Source organism: Anomaloglossus baeobatrachus, chromosome 7 (assembly GCF_048569485.1).
Source record: "Anomaloglossus baeobatrachus isolate aAnoBae1 chromosome 7, aAnoBae1.hap1, whole genome shotgun sequence".
In the NCBI taxonomy this organism is placed as follows: domain Eukaryota; kingdom Metazoa; phylum Chordata; class Amphibia; order Anura; family Aromobatidae; genus Anomaloglossus; species Anomaloglossus baeobatrachus.
This window is the reverse complement of record NC_134359.1, coordinates 95,347,399-95,365,319: the sequence shown is the minus strand read 5'-3', so window position 1 is coordinate 95,365,319 and position 17,921 is coordinate 95,347,399. Positions and strand designations below refer to the sequence as shown.

The 17,921-nt window shown below is 44.8% G+C and overlaps 1 protein-coding gene across 2 annotated transcripts in view; it reads right to left on the bottom strand.

Annotated features, from left to right (window-relative positions):
- LOC142245128 (putative methyltransferase DDB_G0268948) overlaps window positions 1–17,921 on the bottom strand; it is a 108,353-nt gene that overhangs the window by 28,191 nt on the left and 62,241 nt on the right. For both annotated transcript variants that reach the window (XM_075317485.1, XM_075317486.1), the window contains exons 5-6: window positions 11,606–11,706; window positions 4,680–4,817 (exon numbers count right to left, since the gene is read on the bottom strand). In XM_075317485.1, the coding sequence (XP_075173600.1) occupies window positions 4,680–4,817; window positions 11,606–11,706 (239 nt within the window). The remainder of the gene's footprint in view (window positions 1–4,679; window positions 4,818–11,605; window positions 11,707–17,921) is intronic.

The following is a 17,921-nucleotide window of genomic DNA, read 5'->3' as shown; positions in this document are numbered from 1 at the left end:
CGTGCGCACGGCTCCTGCATAATCTTCATAGATTATGCTGGGGACGCAGGACGCATGCAGTTACACTGCAGTGCAGATCGCAGCGTAACTGCATGCAAATACGCAACGTGCGTACAGAACCTTACTCACATATTTTTTATTGATCCCAATGTTAAGGCAGTCCGGGTCGGCTCCAGGTCTTTGTGGCCTCCGGGTGAAAGAGTCTCAGTGGACCCCATCCACACACAGACACGCATACACATATACAGGCATACGTATATATATATACATATTTGAAGACAAATTCAGAAAAATACATATAAACAGACAAATATATGCACAGTCATATACACTGACATACATGCAGACACAGACGCATTAGGGCTCGTGCGCACGTTGCGTAATTCCATGCATTTACGCTGCGTATAGCACTGCAGTGTAAATGCATGCGTCCTGCGTCCCCAGCACGATCTATGTAGATTGTGCATGATACGTGCGCACGTTGCTTTTATGAACGCAGCGATTTGGGTGCTAAAATGTTGACCCAAATCTGTGAGTTCATAAAATGAGCATGTCAATTATTCCGTGCGCTATGGATGCAGCTCCTGCTCTGTCTATGGTGGGGGAAGCAGCCAGAGCGCAGGAAATTGGCATTTTTTGTAAAGAAAAACTGCATCCATTATGCAGTGTTTCTGCAGTGATTTGACGCGCACATGTGCTGTCACATCGCTGCAGAATATTCAGCAGTTACGTGTGCATGAGGTTTTACAGGTATTAATATGGGGAAATCGCCAGCAGCCTCACTCACCTCTCCCGCTTGTTTCCGTCCAGCTCCTTTAGGACATGTAGCTGTGATTCACGATGGCCATCACTAACAGACATGACTGCACACTGGCAGCACTGCTGTATATACATCACAGGAGGGGCTGGGGGCTACAATATATACATCACAAGAGGGGCAGGGGCATAGACGTTACTGGAGTGGCAAACAGTTCTGGTGGTGTACTCATTACTGGGATGGGTGACATAGCGCTCTGGGGTACCCATATAATTCTGGGGGGCTGCACAGACTGCTTCTTACACACACAGCTCTGACACACACACACACACACACACACAGCTCGGACACACACACACACAGTTCTGACACACACACACACAGCTCTGACACACACACACACACACACACATCTCTGACACACACACACACACACATCTCTGACACACACACACACACATCTCTGACACACACACATCTCTGACACACATACACAGCTCTGACACACACAGCTCTGACACACACAGCTCTGACACACACAGCTCTGACACACGCACACAGCTCTGACACACACACACACACAGCTCTGACACACACACACACACAGCTCTGACACACACACAGCTCTGACACACACACAGCTCTGACACACACAGCTCTGACACACACAGCTCTGACACACACACACAGCTCTGACACACACACACACACACAGCTCTGACACACACACACAGCTCTAACACACACACAGCTCTGACACACACACACACACAGCTCTGACACACACACAGCTCTGACACACACACAGCTCTGACACACACACACACAGCTCTGACACACACACACAGCTCTGACACACACACAGCTCTGACACACACACACAGCTCTGACACACACACACACACATCTCTGACACACACACAGCTCTGACACACACACATCTCTGACACACATACATCTCTGACACACATACATCTCTGACACACATACACACACACAGCTCTGACACACATACACAGCTCTGACACACACAGCTCGGACACACACACACACAGCTCTGACACACACAATGCACCCACCTACCACCCCTACACACACACAATGAACCCCCCTTTACCGCCTACACACACACACACACACACACACAATGCACCCCCCATCACACCCTACACACACACAATGCACCCCCCTTTACCCCTACACACACACACACACACACACAAAATGCACCCCCCATCACCCCCTACACACACACACAATGCACCCCCCCATCACCCCCTATACACACACACACACACACACAATGCATCCCCTATCACCCCCTACACACACACACACACACACACACACACACAATGCACCCCCCATCACCCCCTACACACAATGCACCCATCACCCCCTACAAACACACACACACACACAATGCACCCCCCATCACCCCCTACACACACACACACACACACACACTCAAATACAATGCACCCACCTCACTATTCCTCCCTACACACACACAAATACAATGCACCCCCCATAACTCCCCCCACACAAAACACACATACAATGCACCCACCCATCACCCCCTACACACACACACACACACACACACACACACAATGCACCCACCCATCACCCCCTACACACACACAAAATGCATCTCCCCATCACCCCCTACACACACAATGCATCCCCCCATCACACACACACACACACAATGCACCCCCCATCACCTCTACACACACACAATGCAGCCCCCCATTACCCCTCCCCCCACACACAATACAATGCAACCCTCATCACCCCCTACACACACAAATCACACTGCCCCATCCCTACACACTCCTGCCTCTCCCCCCCCCTCGGAATACAGTACTCCTCCTCTGCCTGTCACAAAGCTGTGTTCCACTTCCTTCACAGATGTTCCCCGTTATGTGTCCTCAGCCCCTCCCCACTCATCATCATTAATTAAACCTGTCTCTTCGGCTCCTTCATGGAGTGCTTACCATCTGATGTCCCGTGTGCCGGCGCCCGCAGCACTGTGATGAAGTCAGCAAGGTGCTGATCTCATCACGTTGCTGCACGTCGGGGGCGGGGCCCAGTCCCGGCGCGCTGTTCAAATGTATTTACGTCTGAAAGACACAAATACATTTGAATAAGAAGAAGGAGGAAGCTGCGAGCACCGGCTCCGCTGCGCTCATCTGCATTATGTGCATGCCGGGCACACAGCACACAGCAGAGCCGGCACAGCACAGCGCTGCCTCCTGATCCTGCTGCAGCTAGTGTGTCGGGCCTGCATGCACACACTGCGGAGGAGCGTGGCTGCACATACAGCGGCCCATTCCACCGTGCCCCTGCTTCTAGGGGGGGGCAGGTGCCCCCCCGCCCCTCGCTGGGGACGCCCATGACGGCCGCAGCACATAGCAGGGAGCTCATTGGCACACCTCTGACCCCGGAAGTGCAAGCGCTGGTACTTCCGGGGTCATTCAGCATCCTGTGTCCGCAGTTTGTTTTTGCGTCTTAAAGACGCAGATACAAATAAATGCCGGTGCACCGCCCCCCCCCCTTCCCCCTCCGAAAACACAGCTGATTTATTAGACTGTCTTTACGGAGGGGGAGAGGGTGTGAAGAAAAAAAAAATGCTGACAAGTATGGTCCTGGTGGTGGGGGCCCCCTTAGAAGCTCTTTTGGTGGGGGCCCCTGGGCTGGAGCCCCGCCTGCCCTGCCTATAATCCGGCCCTGGCTGTAAGACATGTCGGTGGCTCTTGATTATCTGGGAATCCTTTTGCTTTTCTTCTAACATTAGAGACTTAAAATGTGTGAAGGGCAAAATGGATTTAATTCAGTATCAGGAAATTCTGGGAGAAAACACTATTCGTTCAAGGCCATTGTAGCACACAAACCCCAAAATATTAGTAAACTTAAGTCCAATATCCATTAGAAATGAGCCAAGATTTTTCAAGAACACTGCCAGAAGCTGTGGCTCGGTCATAACAGCCACAACATTATCTATTGACATAGGCAAATTTATCCATCCCAAATCAAATTTGGCTCACATTTCGCAGAAAAATAAGATTCAGGAGAATCTAAGTTTTTGTAATTTGGTTCCCATAATGAACCTTCATCTTTTCACAGTTACAAAACCCATAAATCACAGTTCTGCTCTAATCATCTCTTCATATGGGTTTGATCTTCATTTTCAAAGCCTATCTTTGGCACTGACTAGGCTGCAAAGTGTCATTGTATTGTAGGCCAAAGCAGATCATGACATCGTGTGAGGCCTAGTCTATGACTAAACCTTACACGATGTAATAACATGCTTCACACCAAGACATCACGACACTGTGAGACCTAGTCAACGCCAGAAGTGGTAAAGACCAGACTGGGTCTTTGAAGATGAAAGGTGAAGTCCTGTGAAGAGAAAATCAGAGACCAAAATAATGAGGACAAGGTTGAGGAGATATACAAAGGATGTAAGGACAGGGAAAAGGGATTATAATTTGTTTTAATTTTAAAATCTTATTTTTTATGTTTTGGGATTTAGAGAGACGTCTTCAAAATATAATAAGACACATTCAAATTCTATTGAAAAATGTAAGACATTCTATAGATTTATACACCAATTGAGTGAATCTGCTAAGTTGGAATATTAGATTTGCTCATACTTAATGCTCTACTAACTACTAAAGATGCTGGCCATTATGTGGTTCAATAAATAAGACTGCAATAGTAACTAAAAATTTGGATTTTGTGATGAATTTGGAGAAGCCTCTTGTTGCTTTAGTTCTTTTGAGCTATTAAATTGTTCTTGTTTGATTAGCTTATTGCAGAGAGCAGAAGGTTTGTACATTTTGCAAATAAACCTAGCTATATCTATGAAATATTAGAAGCCAAGAAGATGTAATAAAGGCATGCATTTATATTTTACCTTTCTTCAATTTGTTTTAGAAATTTTTCTGCTTGTTTTAAATCTTTTTCTTTGAAATCCTGATACATATAAAATGACTCGATGAATCCAATAACTTCTGGAACAAACATTGGAAATTTCAGCGATATATCGGTGATGCTGTAAGGGAAGAGAAGAGTTGCTTATAATATATTTTATTTGGCAAAGTACACAAAAATCAAATATTTTACCAAGAAAAATATGGCATTTGTTCATCATACAGACACACAAAAAAAGAATAATAAGCAATCAAAATGTCATAAGTAAAAAAAAAGTAAGAAATGAAAACACCAAACCATCCTGCAAAAATAAGCCTTGATATGGCTCGTTATGAAAAATAAATAAAAATGTTACAGCTATCAGAATATAGAGATGCAAAAGCAAATAAAGTTTTGTAAAGTATGGATTTTAGTGTGTAAAATCATTGCAAATCATCATGTATAGCAAATCATAAAAAAGTGATACCTTCTGAAGAATAACTTGGTCTTATCACGGTTACTGCAAGGTGAACCACTCAAAAAATATAAAAAAAAAATATGTGAATTGCTGGTTTTTGGTCATTCTTCATTTGAAAATTAGGAATAAAAAGTAATCAAAAATTATTTCCCCAAAATGTTTGCCAACAAATCTCTAACTTGTCAAGCAAAAAAAAAGCCCTCATACAGCCCTGTTTGCCAAAAAGTAAAAGTTGCAGCTTAGAATATTTCAACAGAAAAGCTATTTATTATATATAAAAAAAATAGTTTTTACTGTGTGATAGAAGCAAAACATAAAAAAATCAATATAACTATAGCATCGCTTTAATCGCACCAACCCGCAGAATAAATCAGTGTTAATCACTAATATCGCATGGTAAACAGCGCAAAAATAAAAATGAAAACACTTCTTGTGCTGCTGTCTATTTCTTCATTCTACCTCTCCGCTGAACACTTATGTTAGGGCTTCCGCGTAAATCCCCAAAAAATGCAATTTAGACAACCCCCCATTGTTATTATTCACTATAATGAGGTAGATGGAAACACTTGGGACACTGCTGGAATAGAGACCAGATGGAGTCCAAAGTGCCTCCATCTGCCACATTAGAGTGAGTGGTTCCAGCTGGGGTATCATCTGACTCACATTTTTAGGCTACTTTCACACATCCGGCTTGAGCTCTGCGGCTCAATCCGGCTGTGCAAGCTATGCAACGGATGCGGTGAAAACACCGCATCCTTTGCATAAGTTTTTCCTTTGCAGCCAGTCCGGTTTTTGCCGCTTGCGGCATGCTACTGAGCATGCGCAGTGGCAAAAACCGCATGCGGCGGACGGATGCGGTTATTGCCGCATTACGCCGCATCCGGCCGCCATAGGCATGCATTGAAAAATGCGCCGCATCGGCCGAATGCGGTGCGATGCGGTTTTTTTTGCCGCACAAAAAACGTGCCAGGCAACGTTCCATCCGGCCGCCGTATCGGCTAAATCTGCCGGATGCGGCAAAAAACGGACGGAACACAAGGCCATGCGGCACAATGCGGCACTAATTAAAGTCTATGCAGGAAAATCGCAACCGGCAGCAAAAAAAAACGGTTGCGATTTTCCTGCAAAGTGCCGTATTGTGCCGCATAGCAAAAACCGGAGGTGTGAAAGCAGCCTTAGGGATTTATATGGAACCCTGATGTAAGTTCTCAGCGCAGAATACAAGAGTGTGATTCCAGACTTACAGTATACTGAAAGTGATCAAAAAATGTTCTGTACTCCAAAATTTTGCCAATGAAACCCAAAACTTACCCCCATAAAACCAGCCCCCACATAGGTCTGTCACCTGTCACTGGAAATATCAGAGGGGGGGGGTCCCCACATTACCGCTAGAACAAATACTCTGGAAAAGTGAAGATTCCCACCCCAAAATAAAATCCAGTGACATCTGCTCTCCAAAATCCAAGTGTCCTCCTAGTTCTGAGGTTTCCTGTGCCTAACCACAGTAAGCGACTTTGCATTCCAATAATCAGATAGCGCTGTTCATTTTCTGAGCCCTGCATGTGCCCAAACATCAATTTTTAACCATTTATGGGGTTTCCCTTTATTTGGGAGAAATTGCATAACAAATTATGGCATCTATTTTCTCCTATTATACATTTTCAAAATTACAAATTTTGGGCTAAAATAATATTTTATCAGAAAAAAAATGCAACTGTCACGCTGCTCTAGTGGAGAAACTGACACAAGGTGCAGTTAGCAGACAATCCACTGGAGGGCGAAAAAGCAGCAGAGTAGTCAGCAGGCTGAGTGAATACCAGGATGTCAAGTGGAAACCAGAGGGAGAAGAAAATTGTAGTCAAGTGCAAGCCGAAGGTCAGAACGAGGAAGTAACGCCAATGTCAGGAGGGAAAAGACACAGACAGGACAGGACAGTTGGGGTCACATGTAGGGGTTTCTGATGTTTTGGTGCTTTAGAGGCTCTGCAAATGGGACATAGTGACCGCAATCTATTTCAAACAAATTTGCTTTGTAAAATTCAAATATTCTGTTCCGAGCCCTTTTTGACTACATGTGGGGTATTGCTGCGCTCATACGAAACTGTGGATAACAAACTGTGGGCAAAAGAGGTTTTTCTGGAGTCAGCTCACCCATCCATTCATAGAACAGTACAGCGGAAAATAGCCATGTCAGCTGGGCAGTAATATAGGAGGAGGAAAAACTACAGCATCCAAATTCCATAAAATCTATGACATGACATATGTCTTATGACATGCAAACTTTGTAATTTGCGATATGTTGGCTGTATATCAGGGCCACTCAAGGTCAGAATCTGGAGACATTTGTCCGATGCGGTAAAAAAAACTCAGACAAATGATCCGCTATAACCAAGCATTTTTCTACAATATATGGTGGAGATACCTGCATCTGTAAAATAAAGGGAATTGAAAAGGTTAAATTACCAGTGCAGGGTTGAGATCTTGGTAGGATTTTGTTTAATCGTGAGTCTTCATGGATTTACCGCTTACAAAGCAGAATACCACAGGGATTAAATAAAATACATGACATTATACTCCATTATGATTGAATATATTATGTGTTAAATTGTTTTCATTTATTCATATGAAATTTAAATGTATATGTACAGTTAGGTCCAGAAATATTTGGACAGTGACACAAGTTTTGTTATTTTAGCTGTTTACAAAAACATGTTCAGAAATACAATTATATATATAATATGGGCTGAAAGTGCACACTCCCAGCTGCAATATGAGAGTTTTCACATCTAAATCGGAGAAAGGGTTTAGGAATCATAGCTCTGTAATGCATAGCCTCCTCTTTTTAAAGGGACCAGAAGTAATTGGACAAGGGACTCTAAGGGCTGCAATTAACTCTGAAGGTGTCTCCCTCGTTAACCTGTAATCAATGAAGTAGTTAAAAGGTCTGGGGTTGATTACAGGCGTGTGGTTTTGCATTTGTAAGCTGTTGCTGTGACCAGACAACATGCGGTCTAAGGAACTCTCAATTGAGGTGAAGCAGAACATCCTGAGGCTGAAAAAAAAGAAAAAATCCATCAGAGAGATAGCAGACATGCTTGGAGTAGCAAAATCAACAGTGGGGTACATTCTGAGAAAAAAGGAATTGACTGGTGAGCTTGGGAACTCAAAAAGACCTGGGCATCCACGGATGACAACAGTGGTGGATGATCGCCGCATACTTTCCTTGGTGAAGAAGAACCCGTTCACAACATCAACTGAAGTCCAGAACACTCTCAGTGAAGTAGGTGTATCTGTCTCTAAGTCAACAGTAAAGAGAAGACTCCATGAAAGTAAATACAAAGGGTTCACTTCTAGATGCAAACCATTCATCAATTCCAAAAATAGACAGGCCAGAGTTAAATTTGCTGAAAAACACCTCATGAAGCCAGTTCAGTTCTGGAAAAGTATTCTATGGACAGATGAGACAAAGATCAACCTGTACCAGAATGATTGGAAGAAAAAAGTTTGGAGAAGAAAGGGAATGGCACATGATCCAAGGCACACCACATCCTCTGTAAAACATGGTGGAGGCAACGTGATGGCATGGGCATGCATGGCTTTCAATGGCACTGGGTCACTTGTGTTTATTGATGACATAACAGCAGACAAGAGCAGCCGGATGAATTCTGAAGTGTACCGGGATATACTTTCAGCCAGATTCAGCCAAATGCCACAAAGTTGATTGGACGGCGCTTCATAGTACAGATGGACAATGACCCCAAGCATACAGCCAAAGCTACCCAGGAGTTCATGAGTGCAAAAAAGTGGAACATTCTGCAATGGCCAAGTCAATCACCAGATCTTAACCCAATTGAGCATGCATTTCACTTGCTCAAATCCAGACTTAAGACGGAAAGACCCACAAACAAGCAAGACCTGAAGGCTGCGGCTGTAAAGGCCTGGCAAAGCATTAAGAAGGAGGAAACCCAGCGTTTGGTGATGTACATGGGTTCCAGACTTAAGGCAGTGATTGCCTCCAAAGGATTCGCAACAAAATATTGAAAATGCAAATATTTTGTTTGGGTTTGGTTTATTTGTCCAATTACTTTTGACCTCCTAAAATGTGGAGTGTTTGTAAAGAAATGTGTACAATTCCTACAATTTCTATCAGATATTTTTGTTCAAACCTTCAAATTAAACGTTACAATCTGCACTTGAATTCTGTTGTAGAGGTTTCATTTCAAATCCAATGTGGTGGCATGCAGAGCTCAACTCGCGAAAATTGTGTCACTGTCCAAATATTTCTGGACCTAACTGTATATGTCTGAATTTATATCTTTGGGATAATTTTAGGACCGTAGGGAAAATTCTGTGATTGGACAGGATATGATGTAAAATGCTGAGGACACATGGTTTTACTTATACAATGAATAAGGACATGTAGATCCCAAATACATTTGTGTGTTAACTTGGATATTCCTTGTTATGCGTTTTTCTGTTTTGATGAAATTAAAGTTTTTTAAGAGAATTTCTAATAAATCTGGATGCCGGAATTTTTTCCCCTCCTATATAACAAACTGTGGGCTTCAATTTTTGTTGTTACCTCTTGTAAAGTGGAAAATGTGGTGCTAAAGCAACATTTTTAGGGAAAAAAACCTGAAAATTTTCAATATGACAACCTAATCTTATTAAATCCTGTGAAGTACCTGTGGATTAAAAAATGTTCACTATACTCCTTAATACTCCTTGGGTCTAGTTTCCAAAATGGGGTTACTTGTGGGGGATTTCTGGTATTTAGGTATCTTAGGGGCCCTGCAAATATGACATGGAGCTTCAAATACTACTGTACATTTTGTAGATCATTCCCTGGACCGAGCAATTAAAAGCTAAAAGCTGGAATCTTTGATGGTTCTCATACTGTATATTCGTAAACTGATGAATGATTCCATACAAGAATGACATTAAGGCTTCGGCCTGGAAGAGTTTTGTCTCTGTTACGAAGAACTACTTGGATAATCACAGAGCAATTATGAAGAAATGGTGCAACATATGGGCACAAGGATGCACTATCAGGTAACTTTGGAATCATCAGTGAGGAACAAGGCGAGAGATTCCCCCAGGATATGAAGGTGGTGGAGGAGAGATATAAAGGCAGATGGGATGTACACATAATGGCAGACTACTGTTGGAGTCTCCAACATGATTGTCCTGATGACACATTAAATTAAGTAAAATATATCTTTGTACCGTGTTAGCCAGTAGAGATAAAAAAATTGTTTAAAAGAACAGAGAGTCCTCAGTGGTTGATACCTTTTAATGGCTAACTGAAAAGATGGTAATAATACCATGCCTGATGAAGAGACCTGAGTAGTCTCGAAAGCTTGCAATTATTACCATCTTTTCAGTTAGCCATTAAAAGGTATCAACCACTGAGGACTCTCTGTTCTTTTAAATAATTTTTTTACATTAAATTAAATCACATAAACAGCTTTTTTAAGCATTGAATTGATATTAGTAACAAATAATAACTAATATTGTATCAAGTAATGAAATCATACAGAACTTTTCCTGTCATTGTTAGATATTTATAATTTTTTTAATGATTTTAGACTGCTTACTTTCTAGTTGTAGCAAAAATAATAATACTCTTGCCAATTTGAATGCTTTTCAACCATATTGCATTAATACATTAACTATTACATATATCAGGAACACAAACATAATATAAAACTGTTCAGACATTGTTGGCACCAAAATAATTGTATACCTGTCACGTTTGTTTCCTTGCAAATAGAGACCAGTGACAGCCTTTGGACTGGAGCCGCTTATCTGGCCCTCTACATTTAAATGAGTGTCTTTTCTCTTGGCACTGAAGTAGTTAAGTGTCAGTTTTTCTGTTGCAGCCTTTCCAAGCAGTTCCTTGCTGTTTGCTTTCAGCTGCACTTACTAAGTAGTTACACCCTTCAGGTTTAAATAGTGGTGTATCCCAGGAATCCCTGCTGAAGATACAAAGTCATTTGGTCTCTAGCCACCTTTGAGGAAGGGTCTGCAGTTGAAGTTTCCTGTGCTCAGTCTATATCCTTTTGGTTGTTTTTCCCCATTTGTCTTAACTTAACTGGTATGTTGTTAGTGCAGTGGTGAAGTCTAGTATACACCATCTGCCCCTCACTAGTCAGAGCTACTGTAGGGTCTTCCGAGGGTCTCAGGTTCCTGTTCGGCGACAGTTGCGGAGACTGTATAGGGACTGGCTAGGAGAGGAAGGACAGCACCCCACCACATTTGCTACACCAGGCAAGCATGACAATACCATAGTCAATGTGATTTGAAACAATTACAAAGAAAATAGCTCTGGAACTGTAACAAAATCTTTTAGTAATTCTAATGCAATCAATATTGCGGGAGACCTGGAAAAATGTGGTGTTTTAAAACATGTGCGCATAAATGAAAAGTAAAATTAAATAAGTAAAAACTTACTGTTCCTTGTCTTTTAGGGGAATGGCCTCATAAACATTTCGGTACTGACAAAACATTGTATTTACCGAATTATCAAGATGTTTGAATAAAATATCCCATGCCTATAAATAAATAAATAAATGATAAAAATGTGGTTATTATTGATATTTGTTAACATGGTTTGGGTTCCCCATGCTCACTAGACAATAGGTTTCTGAGATTACCATTTTTGTGCAAGGGTGCTTCCATTTTGTACTTCCTACTAAAAACTTAACTTTCCGCTGCCCTGACAGCTGCATGTATGCCAGTGATTTCAGTCTTCTGATTTGGTACTGTGAACTAGTATTTATTTGATGAACTCAGTCAAATCAGCCGTTGCACAGGGAGATAACACCTATGTATTGATCTCCAACTTTGTTAACCCAGTGAATCCTCTAAGTTAAAAATTTTCTATTGGGAATTTTGATTGAATCACATTTTTCAGAGGTTTTAACGGAAACTCTAATATAAGTTGTCAGTGTAGAGCACAGGATATTTGAGAGCCAAGCACCTTAAAACAAACAAACAACATTTCAGGGCAGGCAACATGAGTAAAAAACCTTGAAAAATAAAGTCTACAAAGGAGCTGCCATTTTTTAGACAACTCCTTATAAATAGGCCCCCAAATTGAATCACCAGCCAAGGTAAAGCAGACAGCTGTGGTCTGGTATTCTCAGGCTGAGGATGCCCATGGTTATTGTCTTTTCATCATAGAGCTAACAAAAAAGTGGACTAAAACGAGATCAAAAAGTTATTTGTAAAAAAAAAAAAATAAAAAAATTGGAGATCTGGGCACAAGGTATAAGCACTACAATTGTCTGGGCACTACAAGGTCTTTGAAGCACCTAAAGGCTTAATAGACTTCTTGAAAGTGGTTTTGAGCAATTTGAGGGCTACAGTTTTTAGAATGGTGTCACTTTTAGGTATTTCCTGTGACAAAGGAACATCAAAGTCACTTCAAATTCGTTTCATAAATTTTGTTGGAAAAATGAGAAATTGCTGATAAATGTTCAACCCTTCTAACTTTTTAAGAAAAAAATGATGTTTAAGAGACTCGGAGGTGAAGGGGTTAAAGCATATAATTCTGCTCTTCACCTCTCTAAACAAGTCTACTTCACCATTCTCATCACCTCCTTATTAGTGATGATCGAGTATGCTCGCTACTGCTCAATACTCAATTGAGCATTGGGGTGCTCGGGCACGCTCGTTATTCATTCGAGTATCGTGGTTACTCGATTGTCATGCTTGAGTCACCGCCCCGTATGTTTCGTGGTTGTTAAATATGCAGGGATTGCCTGCCATACACAGTAATGCTGTAGCCATGTTGGCTACTGGCATTACTGTGATTGGCCGACCACATTGTGTCACCAGTTTATATATAAGAACTGGAGCCTGACATACTGTCCTCTAGAAGCAGTTTAGAGAGGGTTGATCTACAAGGGAGAGCTTAGATTAGAGTAGGGTTTGTACGCTTGCACCCTTTAGTGCCTTTTATGTGGCACAAATCGGTATTTTTAGCCTTGTTTAACATAATAAATAAATAATTTGAAAAAACTGACTTGGGGTCTCCCCTATTTTTGATAACCAACTAATGCCAGCCGACAGCTGTGGGCTGGCATTAGTAGGCTGGGAAGGCCCACAGTTATTTGTCCCTTCTCAGCCAAAAAATACCAGAAATAGTGTATCACATTAGATGCGTTCATTCTGGCGTTTCACCAGCAGCTATTTCTGATTGCCCTGGTGCGGTGTCAATCAGTAATATGTTTGGGGGTTGATGTCAGCTGTGTAATGTCAGCCCTGGTTCACCATTAAAAAAAACAAAAAAAAAAATCCATGAAGAACCAGAGTAGTTCAAGGAATCTGACATAGTCCACAAATGGGAACCTTAAAGGGGTTATCCGGCTTATTTTGACTTTTTCTTGTTATTACACTATTGGGCTACATTGGGGCAGGTAAGTAGATAATGACTACCTACCTGCCCTGCTGTCAGCCCCTTTCCCCTGACTCAGAGCGGTCATGTGACCGCTCCTACCGTGATTTTGCTGCTTCCTGTGATATCACGACGGCAAGTGCAGGAGCTTGTGCGCCTGCCTAGTCGACGGGCAGCACAGGCGACGTCATGTACCTGCCTTGCTGGGAAGGTACAGTGCGTGTCGTCCCCGCCCCCCTTCCCTGCACCCTCCCACACATTCCATAGTGCAGGGGTCTCGCTGCCTGTACGCTGCATGTGTGGCGCCCCTGACCTGGTCAGGCACCACTGTTTACTGCACCCATGCTGGGACAGTACTTCCAGGTAATTCTGAAGGCCAGAATAGGGTGTGTACGCACAGACACATAGCAACCAGGTCTCCCACACCTTAGAGGAGACCCTTGGGCAGACCCAAGAGGGGGCAGTCCTCCACATCTCATCTAGGGGTGTAGGAGGGGGGCTGGAAGCTAAGGTGGCAGTGGCTGTCAGGAAAGTAGGAGGAGTTAGCCAGTCTGAAGTGGAGAAGCACAGAAAGTGGCTGGAGACAGACGTGCACTGACATGCTAGTCAGACCCTGCACGTGTAGTAGCCGTTAGCGGGGGAGAACGGTTACCAGCAAGTCGGACAGAAAGATGCTGAGGAAGTCAGCTGGTCATGTACGGAGACTCCTGGTGACTAGGCACGCACGGGGAACAGGCCCCTAGAGTAGATGTCCATTTATTTGGTCTGCTAAACCTGTGGGGGGAACCACAAGTCCCACAACAACCAATTTGAGTCCGAGCATCAGCAGCAATGAGGGGGCCCATAAGGAGGATCGAGCCTGGAGCCATCTTCCTTGGTCCACGCTGCCAGCAAACTGGCTAAAAAGGGGAGAAAAGGCAGTAGCGACTTCCCTGGATGAATCCCATGCTACTTCAAGTCAGGGGTTATCCGAAACAAGAAGTGCTAGGAAGGCGAGTTAACGGTTACCCTTAGACCAGCCTGAAGAATACCTGGTTTCTCCTGGTTTATCTCAGCATCGCCCAGGTTACCTCACAAAAACATCTGAAAGTGAGTAAATAAGTTGAAAAACATCTTGGACTGTGACCGAGTTATTCTAGGACCTGTTGTTCTACACACCCGAGCCCCTGGGGCCAGCCTCACTCACGGGAGGCCATACCACCAGACTGCAGACTCCATCAGCCCCAGATGCTCGTTAAACCTGCAGTGGCGGTCACCTATAACCCTGACCGCAAACTGTGAGTGGCGTCACGACCCTCATGTAAATAAAACTGACATACCTGTGGCCAGAAATATCAACAAGTGGAGCCCCTGAGGCATCCCCGAAGGTGGAGTGGTGTCCCTGAGGCGAGCGCTGCAGGTGGGCGACACACATGCAGCACCCATGCTGCTGGAAGCATGCAGGTAAATGGGCCCCTTGCTGAACGCGGCCTGTGCTGGGAGCCCATGCAGTCAGCGCTGTGTATCAGATGCCAGATTCCAGGGCACCCTGCAGAGCCTCTGTATACAGCGATGATCATCCGCCGGCCAATCAGAGGCAGCAGCTGATCACTGGAGAAGCTGCATATAGAGGAGTCCCTGCACAGTGCCTGGAGATCTGACATCTGATATACAGCGCTTGTGATGCCCTGGGCAAGCCAGGGGTCACAGGTCACAACACCACATGCACCCCACATTCCCTGCAGGTACACCTAGGTCAAAACGTAAATCCTTGTTGCCTTCCTGCAGGGGCTGATGTCCACACCAGGGGGTGGGCCAGGTGGTTGGCTCCGCCCACCGAGGAGTTCACAGCCCTGGAGGCGGGAAAACCAGGCAGTTAGTAAGTGAGAGTTCAGTTTAGGAGGTGAAGGAGTAAACAGTGAAGAGTAAGAGGAGAGTTGAAAGTGAGAGTAGTGACAGAGAAAGTGACAGCAAGAAGCCTGAAGTTGGTCCGGGTGTGTGCCCCGGACTGAGACAGCAAGGTTGGCAGACGGCGGTGACCGTCTGCAGGAGAGATTGCTCAGAGGTTGCCGAAAGGACCGTGGACGGGTGGTGACCCGGCTGTACCGGAGCGGTATACAAAGAACAGTCAGCACCAGGGCAGGGGCCTTTCGGATCCCGGCAAGGCTAGGAGTCGCCATAATTTTGCCAAATCCGTCAGTGAAGGGGACCTCTGTCTCCCAACAACCAAGTCCCGATTGAAGGCAACAGTCCGACCGTTAAGGGGAGACACCGCCACCGCCAAGGCACCAGTTTCCCAGGGCCAGCGCCTGCGGGCAAGAGAGGGCTCCTCCGGCTCATATCCAGGTCGGGGAGCGGGTTACCGGTGGGAATCCATCGCTACCAAAAGACTATACATAGGTGCAGGGAAGAGACCGTCACCGCTAACTGCAGGGAACATCAGCACCGTAACCGTCCGAGGGACCCGTCCAACCAGCCGTTTGTTTACCGAGAACTGTGTCGTGTTTACTGGCTGAGTGAGTACCTTCGTGCCGTGCGGCACAGCGCTGCCCCTGCACCTCCACAGGCCCCATACCCGCCTGTCCACCGTCCCAACCCCATCACTGGGCCCCGGGACCAACAAACCCCCTACCCACGGAGGGGCAAATCAACAACTGGCTGCTCCATACCATCACTCCCGGGCTCCCCAGACAGAGCAGCGGTGGTGTCCACTCAATCACCACAACCGTGGGTGGCGTCACGGACAATAAACTATCCCAACAACCAAACCCCTTTCACTCACGGGCAAGGAGCGCCGCTCGAGCCCCCGGGATCCGGCCCATCGCTCGAACCACCGAGCAGCAGCAGGCCGCAGCAGCAGCGGCAGCCGGACCCGAGCAGTGGGAGAGCGCAGCGTCCCCTCCTCCGCCCGCGACACGCTGACTGCACAGATCTCGATTAACAAGGAGGGGACTGTGACCGTAAGAGACAGACAGGACACCGAGGGAACGAGGAGAGGTGAGGAGGATTTGTATTTGTGTTTTTTGTGTGTGTGAAGACTGGCAGACTAAGGGGCAATTCTACAGGACAGAGCATTGCTATAAAAAGAGGAGCAGGAAAGGGGCCATTACTACAGGATGTGCAGAAGGATGGGGCACATTACTATAAGATGGGCACATTAATATAAGATGGGGCACAATACTAAATTATGGGGACATTACTATAGTATGGGGACAGGGATGGGCACATTACTATAGTATGGGGACAGGGATAGGCACATTACTACATTATATGTGCGGTGGATGTGAGGTGATAGTGCTGTAACAGGTGAGAGAAGCAGGATCACTGCTCTGTACTACCAATGAATGGAAATACAAAGCAGTGATATCTCATCAGCACAAGCACCTCACATCCACATCACATATCATGTACTAATATGCCCATCTTTGCTGGGGCGATGAGAGATCAGTGTTGAGAAGAATACTGACAGCCAATGAGTGTGCAGGGGTCGCGGCCAGCTCTGACTGTGAGGTTCGGCACAGGTAGATGCCATGTTTGCTTGAGCTGCATGTAAACAAAGAGCTGCAGAGAATAAAGGGATAATTAAAGAGGAACAAAAGTTAGAAAACCCAAAAAAATAATGTAGGTATGTTTTATATGACAATACAGCACAGATTAGCTTAAAACATTTTTTGGAGTTCATGTCGGACAACTCCTTTAAAAGACAAAAATAGAGCGATAAAGAAATAAAAACAAGAGACAGTCCCTCGTTCACCAATTTATTATTTAAAAAAAAATCCCTGCAGCTCCAATGTAGTTAATTGCTTTCTCACGAGTCACGACATCCACCGATTCTGTAGCACAACCTATATGGAACCTCATTCTGACAATGACGCTTCATAGGTCATTCCTGTGCAAGCTGCGCTCTGCACATTCACCAGATATTGCAGAGCGCAGCCTGACTGGTAGTGACTTACAAAGTATCATTCTCAGGGTACGCTCACATGAGCGTGAAAATCGGACGAGTGCAATGCGAGAAAATCTCGCATTGTACTCTGACCAATGTTAGGCAATGAGTGCGAGCAGTTGGGCAGCTTTTATCGCATCCAGATTCTAGATGCGAGAAAAGCGGCAGCATGCTGTGATTTTCTGCTACAGCCGTATCTCTCGCACCCATTCAAGTGAATGTATGCTAGAGATACATCGGACTGCACTCGGATGTTATCCCAGTGCTGTGCGATATACGCACAGACTGACAATGGAGGAGATGGGAGGATTAACCCCTCCCTCTCCTCCGCAGCTCACGCACTCAGCTTCACAGCTGTGACCTGATCGCAAGATCGGGTTACAGTCACATGACACTCGGCTCACGCTCGCAGCAGAGCCTGAGCCGGGGGGTCATTAGCATAT